The sequence below is a fragment of the Chlorocebus sabaeus genome, chromosome 4, assembly GCF_047675955.1.
Source record: "Chlorocebus sabaeus isolate Y175 chromosome 4, mChlSab1.0.hap1, whole genome shotgun sequence".
In the NCBI taxonomy this organism is placed as follows: domain Eukaryota; kingdom Metazoa; phylum Chordata; class Mammalia; order Primates; family Cercopithecidae; genus Chlorocebus; species Chlorocebus sabaeus.
This window is the reverse complement of record NC_132907.1, coordinates 62,209,755-62,229,182: the sequence shown is the minus strand read 5'-3', so window position 1 is coordinate 62,229,182 and position 19,428 is coordinate 62,209,755. Positions and strand designations below refer to the sequence as shown.

Here is a 19,428-nt window from a genome sequence, read left to right as displayed (position 1 = left end):
TACATTATTGGTATGCGTTCCCAAATTATGGGAAACTCCTAAAATTCTGATATGACTTAGTGTATGTTATTAATAATCATAATTGTTATGTAAAATTATTGTGTGCCACAGAGGTAACCAAAATTCCTAATCCACTGTGGCTTAAATTATGACTGTTCTAAGAGTTTTTGTCATCCACAGACTATTGTTGTTTTGTTTTAATCCTCTTCAAAAAGTTGAATGCAGGTTTCTGACAACTTTGAAGATTGTGACATTAGAATAGAGGAAAAATAGGACTCTCATGGAGAGTTGAAATGTTCATGAGTATCAACAGGAGTTAACTACATGTACTGAACTAATAGAAGTCGGAAGTAATCTTTTTTTTTTTTTTACTTTTTGCTTAAAATGTTGCTAACCCTTTGTTTTATTTTTCCAGAGTCAAGGCAACTTTTCTTTTGAACTATTTACAGCTTTTAACAATTGAGTAAAGTATATTCCCGTGAACAAAATTTGGAGTATATTTGTTTTCTCTCTACCTGATTTATCTTTTCAAAAAAAGCTTATTTTTTCAAGCAAACCCGTCTTAGTATGATTTGTCTTTAGTAAAAATGGGAGACTGGAAAGTGAAAAAATTATGTTTCAAGAACTATGGTACACCTGTGATTAGATTCTAGTAGTTTTTAAGTTTTTATTTTTCTGCAATTTAGACCGACTGCTTATTCCTGTGAACCAACCAGTGATCTTTGGCTACAGCTTAGAAGAAACAAGAGAGATGGATGGCTACCGTAAAAAAGTCTGGATAAGTATTCCAATTCTAGGCACATATTGGAATCAGTTGGCGACCCTGTATCAGCTTGGTTCCAACAGTTGCCCAGTTCATGGAAAGCCTTCTATTTAGTTTACTTGGGATAATTTTACTTATTTTGCTTTACTGTTGTGGAATATATTGCTATTGTATTCTTTGTGTAGGAATGCAGGATAAGCTTACTGAATGGTTTCTTAAATTGAACACTTATTAATCTTCTAGATATCACCTTTTGTTGGAACTCAAATTTATGAATGGCCCTCACCACACTGATGCTTTCTGACTGAGTGCCTCTCTACCACAAATACAAGAGATCCTAATTTGTTAGGCAGGAATATCATTGCCCTTATTCACCCTGAAGAAGTTACAGAAGATGGAGCTTTGTCCCTCTAGAACTCAGGATGAAGGGTTTTCTTTAAAAGGGAGAGGGGAAATATGTCAGAGGCATTCAAACTAGAGCAACTCCATCTTGAATAGAAGCTGGGTAAAATAAGGCTGAGACCTATGGGCCTACATTTTCAGGAGGTTAGGTATTTGTAGTCACAGGAAGAGACAGGAGGTTGGCACAAGATACAGGTAACAAAGACCTTGCTGATAAAACAGCATGCAGTAAAGAAGCTGGCCAAATCCTACCAAAACCAAGATGGTGATGAAAGTGACCTTTGGTCATCCTCACTGCTCATTATACGTCAATTATAATGCATTAGCATGCTAAAAGGCACTCCTACCAGCACCATGACAGTTTACAAATGCCATGGCAATGTCAGGAAGTTACACTACATGGTCTAAAAAGGGAAGAAACCCTCAGTTCCAGGAATTGCTCACCCCTTTCCCAAAGACTCATGAATAATCCACCCTTTGTTTAGCATATAATCAAGAAGTAACAATAAATATAAGCAGTTGAACAGCCCAGGTTGCTGCTCTGCCTATGGAGTAGCCATTCTTTATTCCTTTACTTTCCTAATAAACTTGTTTTTACCTTACTCTATGGACTTGCCCCAAATTCTTTCTTTCGTGAGATTCAAGAAATTGGGACCCCTTTTCAGTAACAATACAATAAAAATTTTGTCATCTAGAAACATCTTATTTTCCTTTTAGTTCATCCATGTTTTCTTTTTCTTCAACTCCCAGTGCCCTTTCTTCTACCTCTTTCTCTTAGTCCAGAGAGCAGACAAGATGAAAGGCAGGCTACTCCAATGTGACTGAGATTTTCAAAAGGTAAATGGATTTGGTCTCTCCAATGAAAGGATGGATTTCCTTAAGGTTGTAGCTTGCTTAAATTTCAGGCCTTCTTCCTGATATTTCTTTTGAAAAAAATCAGTGAAGAAAGTGCATCAAGTGTTTCTCTGTGGCTGACTGTTACATTAAGTGGAGGAGCATTAAATATCCTAATGTATAGGAAATACCTGATTACAGAATTTAAAAATTTAGAACTGAAAATAACTAGAGATTGTTCCCAAGCTTAACAGATATGGTTCCATGTTTAAATTGGAAGAACACATAGGTAAAATGTCTGGGGTCTGAGATATAATAAAATCAAATGCCAACAGGGTTAGTCTGGTAGACAAATAGGAAATGATGGAGGCTGTGGTAAACTGTTCAGAACAGGTTTTGTCTAAAATTTATCTTCTAAAGGGAGTGGCTCCTACTCTCAGCTTTAGCTAATTGTTACCATGTAGAAACACAAGCCCTGTGTCATCAAGTTTTCTCATTTTTATTTTTCTTTTTTTGAGATGGAGTCTTGCTCTGTTGCCCAGGCTGGAGTGCAGTGGCATGATCTTGGCTCACTGCAACCTCCACTCCCTTGGTTAAAGAGATTCTCTTCCCTCAGCATCCCAAGTAGCTGGGCCTACAGGCATGCACCACCACGCTGGCTAATTTTTGTATTTTTAGTAGACACAGGGTTTTGTCATGGTGGCCAGGCTGTTCTCGAACTCCTGACCTCAGGTGATCTGCCTGGCTGGGCCTCCCGAAGTGTTGAGATTACAGGCATGAGCCAGTGTACTCAGCCTGAACTCTTAATCTTCATGTATTTTTAGAGTAATCAGTTCCTACAATCAATTTAATCACCTTTTCATACTTTTATTCAATAGGTTGCTTCCTTTTTTTAGAAAAAGGCTTTCACATTAGGTTTGTTGCTAAACTGGATAGTCCTTTCCAAACTAAAGACCCAATTTCTTTAATATTAAGTAGCATGTCTCACTTGGGATTATATTAGAATGAGGTGAATATATTAGCTTTGTATTTAACATAGAATCAGCTTAATTAATGATAAAAAATATGTTTCAGGCCAGGCACCGTGGTTCACACCTGTAATCCCAGCACTTTGGGAGGCCAAGGCTGGCAGATCACTTGAGGTCAGGAGGGGGAGACCAGCCTGGACAACATGGTGAAACCCTGTCTCTACTAAAAATACAAAAATCAGCCAGGCGTGGTGGCACCTGCCTGTAACTCCAGCTACTTGGGAGGCTGAAGCAGGAGAATGGCTTGAACCTGGGAGGTGGAGGTTGCAGTGAGCCATGATTGCACCACTGCACTCCAGCTTGGGGGACACAGCAAAACTCTCAAAAAAAAAAAAAAAAAAAAAAAAAAAAAATTCAGACTTTAATTAGTAATATAACTGTTTCATATGTCCAGATTTTATTTTACACCCAACATTATTACACTAAGCAAGATAAGGGAAGACTAAAATTACCTAGACTACAGGTAATCAATAAAATTCCTTAGGGAATGGGGATATTACAATTTGCTTAATGTTCCAATTAACATATTGATAACTACATATACACGATTTGGCTGATAACAAAATACCCTTAATACTAAATTTAAAATATAGTTTAGTTTTGCACTGTAGAGTACATTATGGTCATTGCTATACAGCATTTATTAAAGCATGATCCACAATTTGTATCAGAACCATGTACATTTAAAAAAATTTTTTTTTTTTTTTTGAGGCAGAGTCTTGCTCTGTCGCCCAGGCTGGAGTGCAGTGGCCGGATCTCAGCTCACTGCAAGCTTCGCCTCCCAGGTTTACGCCATTCTCCTGCCTCAGCCTCCCGAGTAGCTGGGACTACAGGCGCCCGCCACCTCGCCCGGCTAGATTTTTGTATTTTTTAGTAGAGACGGGGTTTCACCGTGTTAGCCAGGATGGTCTTGATCTCCTGACCTCGTGATCCGCCCGTCTCGGCCTCCCAAAGTGCTGGGATTACAGGCTTGAGCCACCGCGCCCGGCCAAAAAAATTTTTTTTAATGGAGTCTCGCCCTGTCGCCCAGGCTGGAGTGCAGTGGTGCGATCTCAGCTCACTGCAAGCTCCATCTCCTGGGTTCAAGCTTTCTCCCGTCTCAGCCTTCCAAGTAGCTGGGATTACTGGTGTGTGCCACCACAGCCGGCTAATTTTTGTATCTTTAGTAGAGACGGGGTTTCACCATGTTGGTCACGCTGGTCTCAAACTCTTGACCTTGTGATCTGCCCGCCTCAGCCTCCCAAAGTGTTGAGATTTCAGGTGTGAGCCACCGTGGCCTGGCCTTTTTTTTTTTTTTTTGAGACAGAGTCTTGCTCTGTCACCCAGGCTGGAGTGCAGTGGCACGATCTTGGCTCACTGCAAGCTCCGCTTCCTGGGTTCACGCCATTCTGCTGCCTCAGCCTCCTGAGTAGCTGGGATTACAGGTGCCTGCCACCACGTCCGGCTAATTTTTGTATCTTTAGTAGAGATGGGGTTTCACCATGTCGGCCAGACTGGGGTCTCAAACTCCTGACCTCAGGAGATCCACCCGCCTTAGCCTCCCAAAGTGCTGAGATTATAGACGTGAGCCACCACGCCCGGCTTTTCTTTTTTTCTTTTTATGATGGATTATTTGCTCTTGTCGCCCAGGCTGGAGTGCAATGGCGTGGTCTCCCACATAAAATTTAAGAAAAAAAAAAAATCTAATTTGGAACAATCCTATAGTAATTGTTAAAAATGCAGTTTCTCTATGTGTACTGATACATAATAACCTCCAAGACTCCTAGATACATTAAATAAAAAGCAGCAAGGTGTAGATCATACACAGTATGCTATCATTTTTGTAAACAACAAACACGATGCATCCATTCATGCTAACACATACAGTGATCATCTGTGGAAGGACACACAAAGAGCCAACACTCCCTCTTGGAAGGGAAATAACATAATTGGAAGGTAAGGTAAACGAAACTACTTGCTTTATGCTATGTACCACTTTATACCTGTCAACTTTTTAAGTATCATGTGTATGAACCATCCATTCAAATAAATTACCTAATATAAAGTCATCTTAAATGGCAGATTCTCAGGCTTTTCTGGCCTGTCTCGGTAAGAATCTCTGCAGTTGGGGTTTAGAACTCTTAACTTTTTAGAACAGGGTTTTGCACGTTTTCCAGGCTAGTCTTGAACTCTTGGGCTCAAGCAATCTGCCTGCCTTGGCCTCCCAAACTGTTAGGATTACAGGCATGCCTGGCTGGAAATCTTAACTTTTAGAATGTTCCTCAGATGACTCATGAACAATCAAGTTTCAGCCCACTGCTATGAACATTATCATCTTTGTACATTTGTCCTTTGTGCTTTTTTTTTTTTTTGAGACGGAATTTTACTCTTGTTGCCCAGGCTGGAGTGCAGTGGCATGATCTCGGCTCACTGCAACCTCCGCCTCCCGGGTTCAAGCAATTCTCCTGCCTCAGCCTCCCGAGTAGCTGGGATTACAGGTGCACACCACCACGCCCGTCTAATTTTTGTATTTTTAGTAGAGACAGGGTTTCACCATGGCCAGGCTGGCATTTAACTCCTGACCTCAGGTGATCCGCCCACCTTGGCCTCCTAGAGTGCTGAGATTACAGGCATGAGCCACAATGCCCGGCCAGTATTTGTCCTTTATTGGGAAAATTTTTTAAATAAAATGGCTTTGTCAAATTCAAAAAATGGTGGCTCCTCTAAAGGAACTGCTTATAAATTCGTAACACATAATAATGTAATGACCATGCAAAAACAAGACTTCTGCTTTTTTCAGGAAGCAGAAAAATTATTTACAATACTGTTGACTTAAAAAAAATCAGGCCAGCCTGTAATCCCAGCACTTTGGAAGAACAAGGCAGGTGGATCACTTGAGGCCAGGAGTTCACAAGACCAGCCTGCCCAACATGGCAAAACCCTGTCACTACTAAAAATACAAAAATTAGCCAGGTGTGGTGGTGCACATCTGTAATATCAGCTACTTGGGAGGCTGACGCACGAGAATCACTTGAACCTGAAAGGCGGAGGTTGCAGTGAGCCACGATAGCGCCACTCAACTCCAACCTGGGTGACAAGAGTGAAACTGTCTCAAACAACAACAAAAAAATCAGGCCAGGTGTGGTGGCTCATGCCTGTAATCCCAGTGCTTTGGGAGACCAAGGTGGGTAAGGACTGCTTAAGACTACAAGTTCAAGACCAGCCTGGACAATATAGCAAGGCCTCCATTTCTACAAAAAAAGAGCTGGGTGTAGTGGCGCACACCTGTAGTCCTAGCTACTTGGGAGGCTTAAGCAGAATTGCTTGAGCCCAGGAGTTCGAGGCTGCTGTGAACTACGATTGTGCTACTGCATTCCAGCCTGGGGGACACAGCGTGACCCTGTCTCAAAAAAACAAAACAACAAAACAAAAGAACTGTCAAAGCAGAGGATACTAAGGAATATTCAATCCAAGTTACTCTTTCATATAACTAATGTGGGTCTAGCAACAGCTATGAAAACAAGCTATGTAAAAAACACAGAAATAATTATTTTAGTAAAAAATTTAAATGGTACCAATTGTATTTTTGGATGAAGACACTCAAACCAAACGCAAAATTTTGGTCCCAGATGGGCTGAAAACATCTTTAGTATGTAATTGCAGGGTGAAGGAAGCAGCCTGGCAAAGTGCTGACCATGAACTTTGAAACTGTCACTTAAACAGTGACGTAAGGTGTATAATCTTCACTTAGCCATTCTGGGCTTGTTTCCTCATCTAAAAAATTACGACGTATACTGCCTACAATTTATTTATGATAGTTTTAAATGGGATTTAAATGCCAAAATACATTAAAAAAAACCTTGCATGGTGCCTAGAATCAATGTGTAGTAAAGGTCTAGAATCAACATGTAGTAAAGGTCAGTTCCCATTCCTTTTTTTTTTTTCAAGACAGGATCTCACTCTGTCCCTCAGGCTGGAGTGCAGTGGCGTGATCTCACTGCAGCCTTGACCTCCCAGGCTCAAGCAATCCTTCTGCCTCAGCCTCCCGGGCAGCTGAGACTACAGGCATGTGCCACCACGCTCAGCCAGTATTTTTGTACTTTCAGTAGAGGCGAGGTTTTGTCATGTTGCCCAGGCTGGTCTCAAACTCCTGAGCTCAAGCAGATCTGCCTGCCTCGGCTTCCAAAAGTGTTAGGATGATAGGCGTGAGCCATCGTGCCAGGTGAGCATTCTTCCAAGACAACTGTGAGAAACAAAACTCTAAAGAAGAGTAAAATGAGACCCAGAAAAATTTAAAAAGGGAAAAAAACTTTTGTCCAAGTTAAACAGACAGTACAGGTTGAGTATATCTTAGCTGAAATGCTTGGGACCAGAACTGTTTTGGATTTTGGAATATTTATATCAGTTGAGTATCCCTAATCTGAAAATCGGAAATGGTCCAATGAGTATTTCCTTTGAACGTCATGTAGGCCCTCAAAAAGTTTCAGATTTTGATCTTTTCAGATTTTTAGATTAGATAATCTATATGTTACGAATCCGGGATAAAAAGGCTGAGTCTCCTGTTCTGTTTCCCTTGTGGTCTCCTATGGTTTCCTGGCCCTCTAAGACTTTGGGGGAAGATTCTGACCCTAGAAAGAAATTAAGCCAATATAGTACTGAATTACAAAATTTTCTGAAAATTATGTGCTTAGGCAACAAACATTTGTCAGGAATAAGATGTAGTACTCAATAAATTTGAATATGATTTTACTGAAGCATACATCATTTCAAAGCAAAAGTAGTTTATGTTGTCAATTCTAACATATAATACATTTAAGTCATTATATGAATTTCATTTTTTGTGTATTTCACTGTAGTGCTGTGACAACAAAATGACATCTGTGTACCAGAGCATACATACATCAACAGTAAGATGTAATTTTTCATTACATCACTGCTAGAATATTTAGCTTTGTGTAGGAGACATAAGCATGTAAGATGGCCACACCAAATAATTTTCTGTTTTTTTCCTTAGATAATCTTAATTTTTTATCAGTAATACTTTATCATCCTCACTGTTAACAGAACTGTAAATTATCTGGGTGATGGGGTGTGTGGAGAAGATCATCTGTGTTATACTGTAAATAGTTGCTAGAGTAATCTCACACACACCAATAAGGAACTGTCACCATAATTAAGGGCTAGTTACTGTTGTTAGTTGCACAATGATAAAGTTCTTTTGAAAATATTGGTTAGCCCACTTAGATGTGAAAAATGCCCTTTCCACTTATACACAAGAAAAAAATATTCAGAAAGTTATTTTTGGCCTTGCTATGTCAAAAAGTCAACTGTACAAAGATCTACGTGTTAAACCTAAAATTATAATTTTAAAAGTCTATTAAAAACAAAAATGTCATGCATTTTTATTAATTATGCAGAAGCTTTAAAACTGTTGCAAGACCATATAGTATATATTAGCTTTTATACTGCTAATGCACAACTAACAGCCAACTTGATTAGATTAACAGAAATCTGTCTTAATTACACCTTTATATATCACACTAGAGACAAATGCCACAAGATCTGCAGAAACATTCAGTTCTGAGCACTCGAATGGCAGGATAACTTTTTGTGTTGTAATCCTTCACATATAGAAAAACAAACTCTGCAGTCTCACGTTACAAAAAAACGTACTGCTGTAAAATATTAAGATGGGGTAAAGGATATCATCTATAACACAAAGTAACCAACTACTGTCAAAAAGCAAACAAAACCTCTAAATAAAAATATCAAAATACACAGAGCAACTGAAGCACAAATCCTGCATTAAATACAGTGAAGATTTAATAAGACAATGCACTAGTTAATAAAAGACACAAAAATAGGGGGGGGAAGCTAGGGCAACCAGAAAACAAAATCAAAATAATGGGAAAAAAATCAGAACTACTGTTTTCTCCCTAGTCGGAGCACTTTTTTTTTTTTTTTTTTGGGTGTCTTTCCATTCAAATAATACCTAACACCATACATTTTTTAATGTCACAGAAAAACTTGGTTCTTCCATGAAATCCTTTAAATTCTTGATAAATTTTTCAATGTAGACATTATTATGAATGAAAAACAGCCAACGAATGGGCACCTGTTTTTTTAACACTGAAGATTTACAGACACTTTTTAAAAGTTATCATAATCTTTTTTGTCTTTTTTCCCCTCAGCTTCAAATCCATCAACTCCATCACTATCCCTTCTTCGTTTCCTGTTGTTGTGGATGTTAAAACGTTGGCTCATTTGCGGTAATGGATCCATGCCTAGAACTTTGTGTATCTGGCGGAATGCAAGGAGTCTCAATGCAAACTGCAACAAAAAGAGTCAGAATTTTGAGTTAACTGAAAAACCCCAAGTAGCAATACTTACTACATTTACCTCCCTCCAAATGCAACATAAAAAAGCATGTATAATGAAAGAGACATTTAAAGGAATTACTTACACAACTGAAATAATCTGTATGTTCTCATGTTTTTATTTCCTAGCTTTTCTGTGTGCATGCCATTTTGTTTTCTTAAACATTAAGTAAAAAAAAAAATCTTTAACACACACAAAATTACAAAAATTATGAGAAGTGACATCAAAGAAACAAGCAGGATGTTGAAAACAAAGAAAAATGGCAGCTACCTGCTTTAACAGAATGGTTGCTGATGGCCTTCCTAGGCATTTGGTAGACAGCATACAATTTAAGAACTGTAATTATACTCATGTGAATGTACCAAACTTATTTACCTAATTTTCTACTGGTAAACCCTAGGCTGGTTTCAGTATTTTCATTACTGTATTACAATGAATGCCTATTTTAAGATGTTTCTGTGCACTTACGTGACAAGTCCTGGAGAAAGAACTTTTATTAATCAATGGGACCGCTAAACATATAAAAGTGGTGAATACTAACAAATGAAGCTCCCCCAAGTTTATACTGATTAATATATCCACTAGTAATATGTATGCAAGTCTGCTTCCCCCTTCTGGATACTATAAACGGAAAAATATTCTCACAAGTATGATGGGCAAAACAGTATCTAATTGTTATTTACAACATTTTTGAGACAGGGTCTCACTCTGTCGCCCAGGCTGGAGTGCAGTGGTGCCATCACAGCTCACTGCAACCTCGACCTCCCTGGGCTCAGATCTCACTCAGCCTCCCAAGTAGCCAGGAACACAGGCTCACACCAACACATCTGGCTCATTTTTGTATTTTCCACAGAGATGGGGTATTTTCGCCATGTTGCCCAGGCTGGTCTCAAATTCTGCGCACCTGCCAAGATTACAGGCATATGCCTTCATGCCTGGCTATACCTTGTATTTATTTTTTTATTTATTTTTGAGATAGAGTCTTGCTCTGTTGCCCAGGTTGGAGTGCAGTGGCACTATCTCGGCTCACTGCAACCTCCACCTCTCGGGTTCAAGCGATTCTCCTGCCTCATCCTCCAAAGTAGCTGGGATTACAGGCGTGTGCCACTACTCCAGGCTAACTTTTGTATTTTTAGTAGAGACGGGGTTTCACCATGTTGACCATGCTGGTCTTGAACTCCTGACCTCAGGAGATCTGCCTGCCTCGGCCTCCCAAAGTGCTGGGATTACAGGTATGAGCCAAGTTGTATTTTTTAATCATTCAGTGAGGTGCAGCATATTTTTACTGGCTCATTTGCTTAAGCTTAAAGATATCACATGAAATTTCCCATAATATCCTTCATGGCTTCCTGTATTTACAGACTTCTTAAAAAGATCTTGCTTATGTAAAAATTATTTTTCTTAATACTTTGATAATTTATGTGTGGCTCCTTAAGTCATTTGGTATTTACTTGTATATATGTATAGTTCAGTGTTTTCCTTAAATGATTAGCCAGTTATCTCAATAACACTTTGCTGATGATTCATCTTTTTCTACTGATTTGACACATCAGGTCTGTCATACATTAATTCCCTTATATCTAATGGTCTACTTCAAGGCTCTTCCATTCCAAAGGTTTATCTGTCTACTTCTGTGCCATAACTACATTGTTTAAATTTCTGTTGCTTTATAGGATGTTTTGATATCTGGTAGAGTTGAACTTTTCTTAGCAATTCTCTTGTATTTCCAATTCCAAATGAAAATTAAAACGGCTGAGTGTGGAGGCTCATGCCTGTAATCTCAGCACTTTGGGAGGCCACGGTGGGCGGATCACTTAAGTCAGGAGTTTGAGACCAGCCTGGCCAACATGGTGTAACCCCATCTCTACTAAAAACACAAACATTAGTCGGGTATGGTGGCGTGCGCCTGTAGTCCCAGCTACTCGGGAGGCTGAGGCAGGAGTATCGCTTGAACCTGGGAGGCAGAGGTTGCAGTGAGAGTCAAAATTGTGCCACTGCAATCTAGCCTGGATGAGAGAGAGAGACTCTGTCTCAAAAAATAAAAAAAGGAAAATTTAAGGACAGGCGTGGTGGCTCACGCCTGTAATCCCAGCACTTTGGGAGGCCAACGCGGGTGGATCACGAGGTCAGGAGATCCAGACCATCCTGGCTAACACGGTGAAACCCCGTCTCTACCAAAAATACAAAAAATTCACCAGGCGTGGTGGCAGGTGCCTGTAGTCCCAGCTACTTGGGAGGCGGCTGCACTCCAGCCTGAGTGGACAGAGCGAGACTCCACCTCAAAAAAACAAAAAAGAAAGAAAAAGAAAAAAAAAAAAAAAAAGAAAATTTTAATCAATTTTTAAAGTTCTATCCTCTTCTCCCTCTGAAATTTTAATTAATGTTTTTTTAAATTAAAAAAAAAGGGAGAGGGGAAAGTTCAGATCAAATGTTAATTAATGCTCTTGGCTGAAGGGCATATTGAACTATCAGCAGAACTGAGAGCCAAAAAAAGCCTATTGTTTTCCAAGATAAGGGAAGAGAAGGCAAACTTTGGCACTTGATCATATCATCTTGTGTTTTTACTTTTTTCTTTTATTAAAATTTATTAAAATAAATTTATTAAAATTCTAAAGCTTAGCCAGGCATGGTGGCTAAGCACTTTGGGAGGTGGAGGGGGGAAGATCACTTGAGCCCAGCCTGGGAAACACAGGGAGACCCTGTCTCTACAAATAATTAGCTGGGCATGGTGTCACACACCTGTGATTCCAACTACTTGCAAGGCTGAGGCACGATAGTGTGAGACAGGGAGGTTGAGGCTGCAGTGGGCCCAGATGGTGCCACTGCACTACAGCCTGTGTGACAGAGTGAGACTGTCTCAATAAACAGCACAAACAAAACCAAAAAACCCCTAAAGCAAGTTTGTCCAATCTGTGGCCCTCAGCGTTGAATGTGGCCCAACACAAATTCATAAACTTTTTAAAAACATTATGAGATTTTTTTTCTTTTTAGCCCATCAGCTATTACTAGTGTTAGTGTATTTTATGCATGGCCCAAGACAATTCTTCCTACAATGTGGCCCAGGGAAGCCAAAAGACTGGATACCCCTGCCCTAAAGTTTAAAGACATGCTAACATCTATTTAATGGGTTGTTTACTTTCAGCCAGAAGAATGTGCCATTCACTATGCAATCTTAAAAATGTACTGATACTGCAGCTGGTTTTCAACGAGTATAAGTTGCTCCCTAATAGTAGCCAATGCCAAAAGATTCCTTCCTTAGAACACAAAAAAATATGTGCATCAGTACAGAAACATTGTGTATGACTGAAATCACTATGATCAGTAAACAAAATCCTTGAGCGGGTGCGGTGGCTCACGCCTGTAATTCCAGCCCTTTGGGAGACCAAGGTGATCACGAGGTCAGGAGCTCGACAGCAGCCCGGCCAACATGGTGAAATCCGGTCTCTACTAAAAATACAAAAATTAGCCGGGGGGTGGGGGCGCGTGCCTGTAATCCCAGCTACTCAGGAGGCTGAGGCAGGAAAACCGCTTGAACTCAGGAGGTGGAGGTGAGCTGAGATCGCGCCATTGCACTCCAGCCTGGGTGACAGAGCGAGACTCCGTCTCAAGAAAAAAAAAAAAAAAAAAAAGAAAGAAAGAAAAGAAATTCCTTGTTACTTCATGAATAAAAATAATTTTTCACTACATGACCATGTCTATGTAAGAATATCTTTGGCACCAATTTCAAAAGATTTCTTAAAACCTTGAAACTAGGAGGACTTCAGCGACATGATTTAATCTATCCCTCCATTTCTAGGGATATACCCACTTAACCTAATTCAAGGAAATGTTACAGTCACTTGATTAAACAGCAACTTTCTCTACATAGTTATAGCCTTCAATGTAACTAGACTTTTTTTCTGGTAAAATTCACATACCTTTAAAATGTATGCCTTTAAAATGTAAAATTCAGAAGTTTTCAGAATACTTACAAAGTTACTCAAGTATCACTATTATCTTATCCTAGAACATTTTCATTACCCTAAATGGAAACCCCAAGCCCAACAGCAGTTACTCCCCAACCCCTCTATCCTCAGGTCCTAAGAACTACCATTGCCTATTATGAGTATTTCATATAAATGAGATAATGAGGATAAAGTTTTTAAGGTTCATTCACATCATAACATGTGTCAGTACTTTATTTCTTTTAATGGCTGGTTGAATAATATTCTAATGTATGACTGTATTTGTTTACCCATTCATCAATTGATGGACATTTAGGTTGTTGCTACTTTTTGACTATCACACATAATGCTGTTTTGAACATTTGTGTACGAGTTTTTGCGGGGACATATTTTTTTCAGTTGAGTATATATCCAGGTATCAAAGAGTTGCTGAGGCATATAGCAATCCATGTTTAACTTACTGAGGAGCTGCTAACCTGTTTTTCTTTTCCTTTTTTTAAGTGATGAGGTCTTGCTATGTTGCTCAGGCTGGTAATGCACTCCTGGGCTCAAGAGATCCTCCCACCTCGGCCTTGCAAAGTGTTCGGATTACAGGCATGAGCCGTTGCTCACTGAACCTTCAACTTCCTGGGCTTAAGTGATCCTCCCACCTCAAGCCTCCTAAGTAGCTGGGATCACAGGTGCATGCCACCATGCCCAGAGCTAATTAAACATTTTTTTATAGATATATGGTTATGCTATGTTGCCAGGTCTTTCTTGAACTCATGGGCTCAACTGATCCTCTTGCCTCAGCCTCTCAACATGTTGAGATTACAGGCGTGAGCCACTGTGCCTGGTCCTAACCTGTTTTCCAAAGTGACTGCTGTTCACACTATTTTAAATCCCTGCTCTGATTTGGAGATAAAGGATAGTTACTGGTTGTAGTCATCCACATGGGAATTTATTGCTCCAAAACTTTTCCCCTAAGTTAGATAATTCTAGTTCCTAAGAATTCTGGCTCATACACCTGCTTGGAAAATCCTGAAAGTCTCAAAGTCATCTGCAGTCAGGACTCGATACAGCATTCTACTTAGTCTACAATTATTAGGGACTTTTGCCAGTACTGAGTGTTTCTCTACTTAAGTGAGAACTATGAATATTTATCGTCATAATTTACTATTATTTATCATAGTATACTAATTCTTTATTGAGAGAGACTTATGAAAGGTCCTTCCTAAAGATAACAGAATAGGGTTTTCTTCTACATTAATAGAAATTATGTAAAGATAACTCATCTATAATAATGAATATTTATATATTTTTACCAGAGATAGTCTTACTAAGCATCAGCCTATTATTGTTTACAATATATATTATATATAATAATATATAATACAACTATTATTAGTTTTGAGATGGAGTCTCACTCTGTTGCCCAGCCTGGAGTGCAATGGTGCGATTTCAGCTCACTGCAACCTGTGTCTCCTGGGTTCAAGCGATTCTCGTGCCTTAGCCTCCCAAGTAGCTGGGACTACAGGCACTCATGCCACCACGCCCGGCTAATTCTTGTATTTTTAGTAGAGACAGGGTTTTGCCACGTTGGTCTTGAACTCCCGACCTCAGGTGGCTCGCCCGCCGCAACCTCTTTAAGTGCTGGGATTACAGGCGTAAGCCACTGCACCCAGCCCAGTCTATGCTAATATATTATGAGTTTCTAAATGAAGGAATACTCCAGTAAGTAAAACCAACATAGCATTTGAGGTTTGAGTGAGCACCCTACAATCTCTTGTTCTGCGTGTAGTTTGTAGGTATTTCTAAGGTCTGACAAAGAGAAAATTCTACCATATTACTAGCAATTATTTAGCATCAAACTAAATTTGAAGATTGATACAAATTATTCCCATACAGAGACATTTTGGAATTTTAATCATCATCGAGGATTCAAGGTTTATTTTATGATCCATTTCCTTCTTGGGAAAGGATGATTAACCCTATAAATTTTGCCCTTTTAAAGGTATGTTAAACTATGTATACCTACCTATAGGAAGGAATTTTAATAAATGACAAAGGCTGTATCTGGGAGAAGCAACTTGAAAAGGATCACTGGAGAAAAGTCATATAGTGGCATACAAGAATAAAGGTAGACATTGTGGAAGGAAATATGGAATCATTCCAGAGACAAAGGAAGGAAGAGGGACATTAACATGGGCACTACAGGCCCCCCCAAAAACAAACTGAAATTGACATTGGTACTTCAGATTTCACCACTTATATATGCACTAATTTATGTGTGCATGCATAATAGCTCGATGCAATTTTATCACATGTGCCGCCTTATGTAACTACCATCACAATCAAGATGGTTAACTGTTCTGTTGCCACAAGACCCCCTTTAGAGCCATGCCATTCCTTCTTCCTATCCTTAACTCGTAGGAAACACTGTTTTCCTTCTCATGCAACTATTCTGTCATGAGTGCTACATAAATGCATTACATGTTATGTAACTCCTTCACTTTTAGTAAGAACATTTCTAAATGTTCTCCTAAACGTCCTCCTAAAACCAGACCACTTTCTTTAAGGTCACATTTTTAGAAAAGTAAGCATTCTTCTTAATGATGAATTTTGTTAGTTTTCGTGTGTTTCCTCCTGAATTTCTTTTCCCTTAAATTTATAACTAATTCCTTTAAGTATTAAAGGGAGAAAGAACAGACACTTAAGGCAACTATCTTCTTCCCTAGAATATAAAATGAAAGAAATAAAAACATCGAATGCATAAGAATTTGGTCATGTTGTGAGTCTGTAAGATATTCATAATGTTCTATTACTAATCTCTCTCCCCAATACCATTTCTGGCATAACAATTTACTTTGATCCTGACATCTTTCAAATTCCAAATTATTCAAGATAACCAATGAAGATCTTAAATCCAACAACTCCCAAGCATCTTAGAGTGGATTACTGTTCATAGCTAGTATGTTTTTTTCCCCTACTCAGCACATTTCTGGAATCAACAAAGGAAAATTTTTTTCCATTCATTCATTGGGGTCAATGTTTTTTTCCTTTTCATAATTATTCAATAGGGTTAATAAGATGATGATAATACTAGCTAACATTTAATATCCTTCCATATACCAGGCTAAGATGGTTACACATATTAACTCATTTAATCTCCTCAACAATCCTGTTTGAGACATACACTGCTTTTATATCCATATTATAGATGAGATGGCAGAGCTGGTAATCAAATCCAGGGAGTCTGTCTCCAGAGCCAACATTTTTATTTACTTTGACAGTGGCAGGAAAGGTTAAATTATAACAGTAATGACCATAAACACCACAGCAAATTACTTTTGTACAACCAGAGGACATAAGAATTTCTGTTGATTTTGATATATAATCTATTATCCAGATTTAATGAGACACTGAAAATATTGCTGTATTTGTATAATACACTTAGAAAAGCCCACAGAATTAAATAATAAAATTTTAAATTCTATTAGTGAAATCTAGTTTTGGGCAAGCTATTTTAATATCCTCTCTAAGTGCTTGCTTACTACAGAAGAAGAAGAATGAATATTATATAGTGACTTATAATATTCATTAAGATAATAACAGAAAAATAAAACCTTAATGGAGTAACCCAATAGGGCTCTGGATTTAGGAATACTAGTACCTGTGCACTGGACGTGATGTCTTCACGCTGCTGGTCAGTCATTGTTGCCAAGGTATCAAAGGGATCCTTTTCACAAGGATCCAGAAGTCCAGGACTACCTATAGCAATCATCACAGGGAGAGGAAATCATCTGCATTGTCCACTTATAAAAAAATTACTCAACCAGCAAATGAGTAAACTTCATTTTACTTCATTAGAAACAAAGTAAAAGTTACCTTTAAGGATAATCCCTGAAGAAATGCACTCAAAAACTCTTCTCAGTGCATCCCCAGGGCTCTGAGGGCTAGAAGCACTGCTGATTGCTTTCTCTACTAACAACTCCATAGCCTGAAAATACAACATAAAAATGTGTTTAACAGCTTACCAAAGGAATTACTTATTTTCAAACACTAGAATGACAAACTAAAATTTTAAAGATTGAAAAAGCTACATAGAACAAGTCACAAAAACAGAAAATAAATATCACATATAATGTAAAAACATTCAAAATTAAGGAATAGGCAGGGCACAGTGGCTCGTATCTGTAATCTCAACACTTTGGGAGGCAGATTGCCTGAGCTCAGGAGTTAAAGACCAGCCTGGGCAAGATGGCAAAACCCCATCTCTACCAAAAAAAAAAAAAAAAAAAAAACAACAACAACAAAAAAAAAACCCAAAAATTAGCTGGATGTGGTGGCACGTGCCAGTGGCCCCAGCTACTTGGGGGACTGAGGCGGAAGGATTGCTTGAGCCTGGGAGGTTGAGGCTGCAGTAAGCTGACATTGCGCCATTGCACTCTAGCAGCCTGAGTGATGGAGTGAGACTATCTCTCTTCACACACACAAAAACAAAACAAAAACCCAATGCAGGGAGTGGTGTTTTGAAGGGTCTCATGGGAAAAATTTGTATTTAGGTTTTTTAAAATTGAGATATAATTCACATATAAGATTCACCCTTTTAAACTGTACAATTCAGTAGTTTTCAGTAAATTCACAAAGTTGTTCAATAATCACCATTACCTAATTCCAGAACATTTTCATGATCTCCAAAAGAAACCACATACCCACTAGTACTCATTCGCCATTCTCCCTTTCTTCTAGCCCTTGGCAACCCCTAAATTGCTTCCAGTTTATACAGATTTGCCTACTCTGGACGTTTTATACAAGTGGAACCATGTAATACGTGGCTTTGTGTTTGACTTCTCTCACTTAGCATAATATTTAAGGTTTATCCATGTTGTAGCTTTTACTTAAAGTTTGAATAAGACTACTAACAGTAATTCAAAGAAACTAGTTTGGAACCACTATGAAATCCTTAAGATGATAATGAAAGCTGAAAAGACATTAGTGAGAATGAGAATCCATACTTTTGGCTACACACAAAAAAAGCTCATGGACTTATTTATCAGAGGTAAAAACTATGTCAACCTATTCACTCCAAGGCCATTTCTTAGACTCTTTACATTTCAAGAGATGACAATGTGAAGAAACAGTACACATTAACAGTTATGAAAAATAAATGATAGCTTCCAGCATGACTGGAAAAAACCTGAAAATAATGGATATTAATAATGATAAATGTAAGTCACAATTTAAAAAGTTAAGACAGCTCAGTTTATTCCATTGAAGAAAGCAGGAAGATGTTCAAGATTCTTTTTTGTTTTGAGAAAGGGTCTTGTTCTGTCACCCAGGCTAGAATGAAGTGACAGGACCATGGCTCACTGTAGCCTCAAGCTCTGGGGCTCAAGTGATCCTCCCACCTCAACTCAGGATCTCTTGAGCCCAAGAGCTTGAGGTTGTAGTGAGCTGTTGTCGTGCCACTGTACGACTGGGACAATAGGCGCAGCCACCATGAGATGGGGTCTCACACTGCTGTCCAGGCTGGTTTTGGATTCCTGGACTCATGTAAACCAACTGCCTTGGCCTCCCAAAGCCTTGGGATTACAGGCATCACAGCACACAGACCCTCAAGACATTTTTCATTTTTTATGGATTTTCATTTTAAAGTGAAGTTTTAATATTTTAAGGGACAACCTTCAGTCATCTAGAAAACTCTATGTATATGTATGGAATATGCATGTGTATGCAATATATTTTTTGAGACGGAGTCTCGCTCTGTCGCCCAGGCTGGAGTGCAGTGGCGCCATCTTGGCTCACTGCAAGCTCCGCCTCCCGGGTTCACGCCATTCTCCTGCCTCAGCCTCCCAAGTAGCTGGGACTACAGGCGCCCGCCACCACGCCCGGCTAATTTTTTTTGTATTTTCAGTAGAGACAGGGTTTCACCGTGTTAGCCAGGACGGTCTCAATCTCCTGACCTCGTGATCCACCCGCTTTGGCCTCCCAAAGTGCTGGGATTACAGGCATGAGCCACCGCGCCCGGCCTATGTATGGAATATTTTAAGACGCAAAAGGACTGTGACCCTTGAGGATAAGGTCAGTGTTACTCATCTTGAATCCACCTGCCTAGTAC

General features: G+C 39.1%; 1 protein-coding gene across 3 annotated transcripts in view; it reads right to left on the bottom strand.

The window, feature by feature from the left end:
* Nucleotides 1–7,735: 7,735 nt before the first annotated feature.
* The window catches only part of ZFR (zinc finger RNA binding protein), an 88,163-nt gene continuing 76,470 nt past the window's right edge, over nt 7,736–19,428 (bottom strand). For all 3 annotated transcript variants that reach the window (XR_005238020.2, XM_007961301.3, XM_007961300.3), the window contains 3 exons: nt 17,196–17,307; nt 16,981–17,078; nt 7,736–9,336 (listed from right to left, as the gene is read on the bottom strand). Coding sequence is in view for 2 of the 3 variants with exons in the window: in XM_007961301.3 (XP_007959492.1) it covers nt 9,157–9,336; nt 16,981–17,078; nt 17,196–17,307 (390 nt within the window). In the remaining variant the exon portion in view is untranslated. The remainder of the gene's footprint in view (nt 9,337–16,980; nt 17,079–17,195; nt 17,308–19,428) is intronic.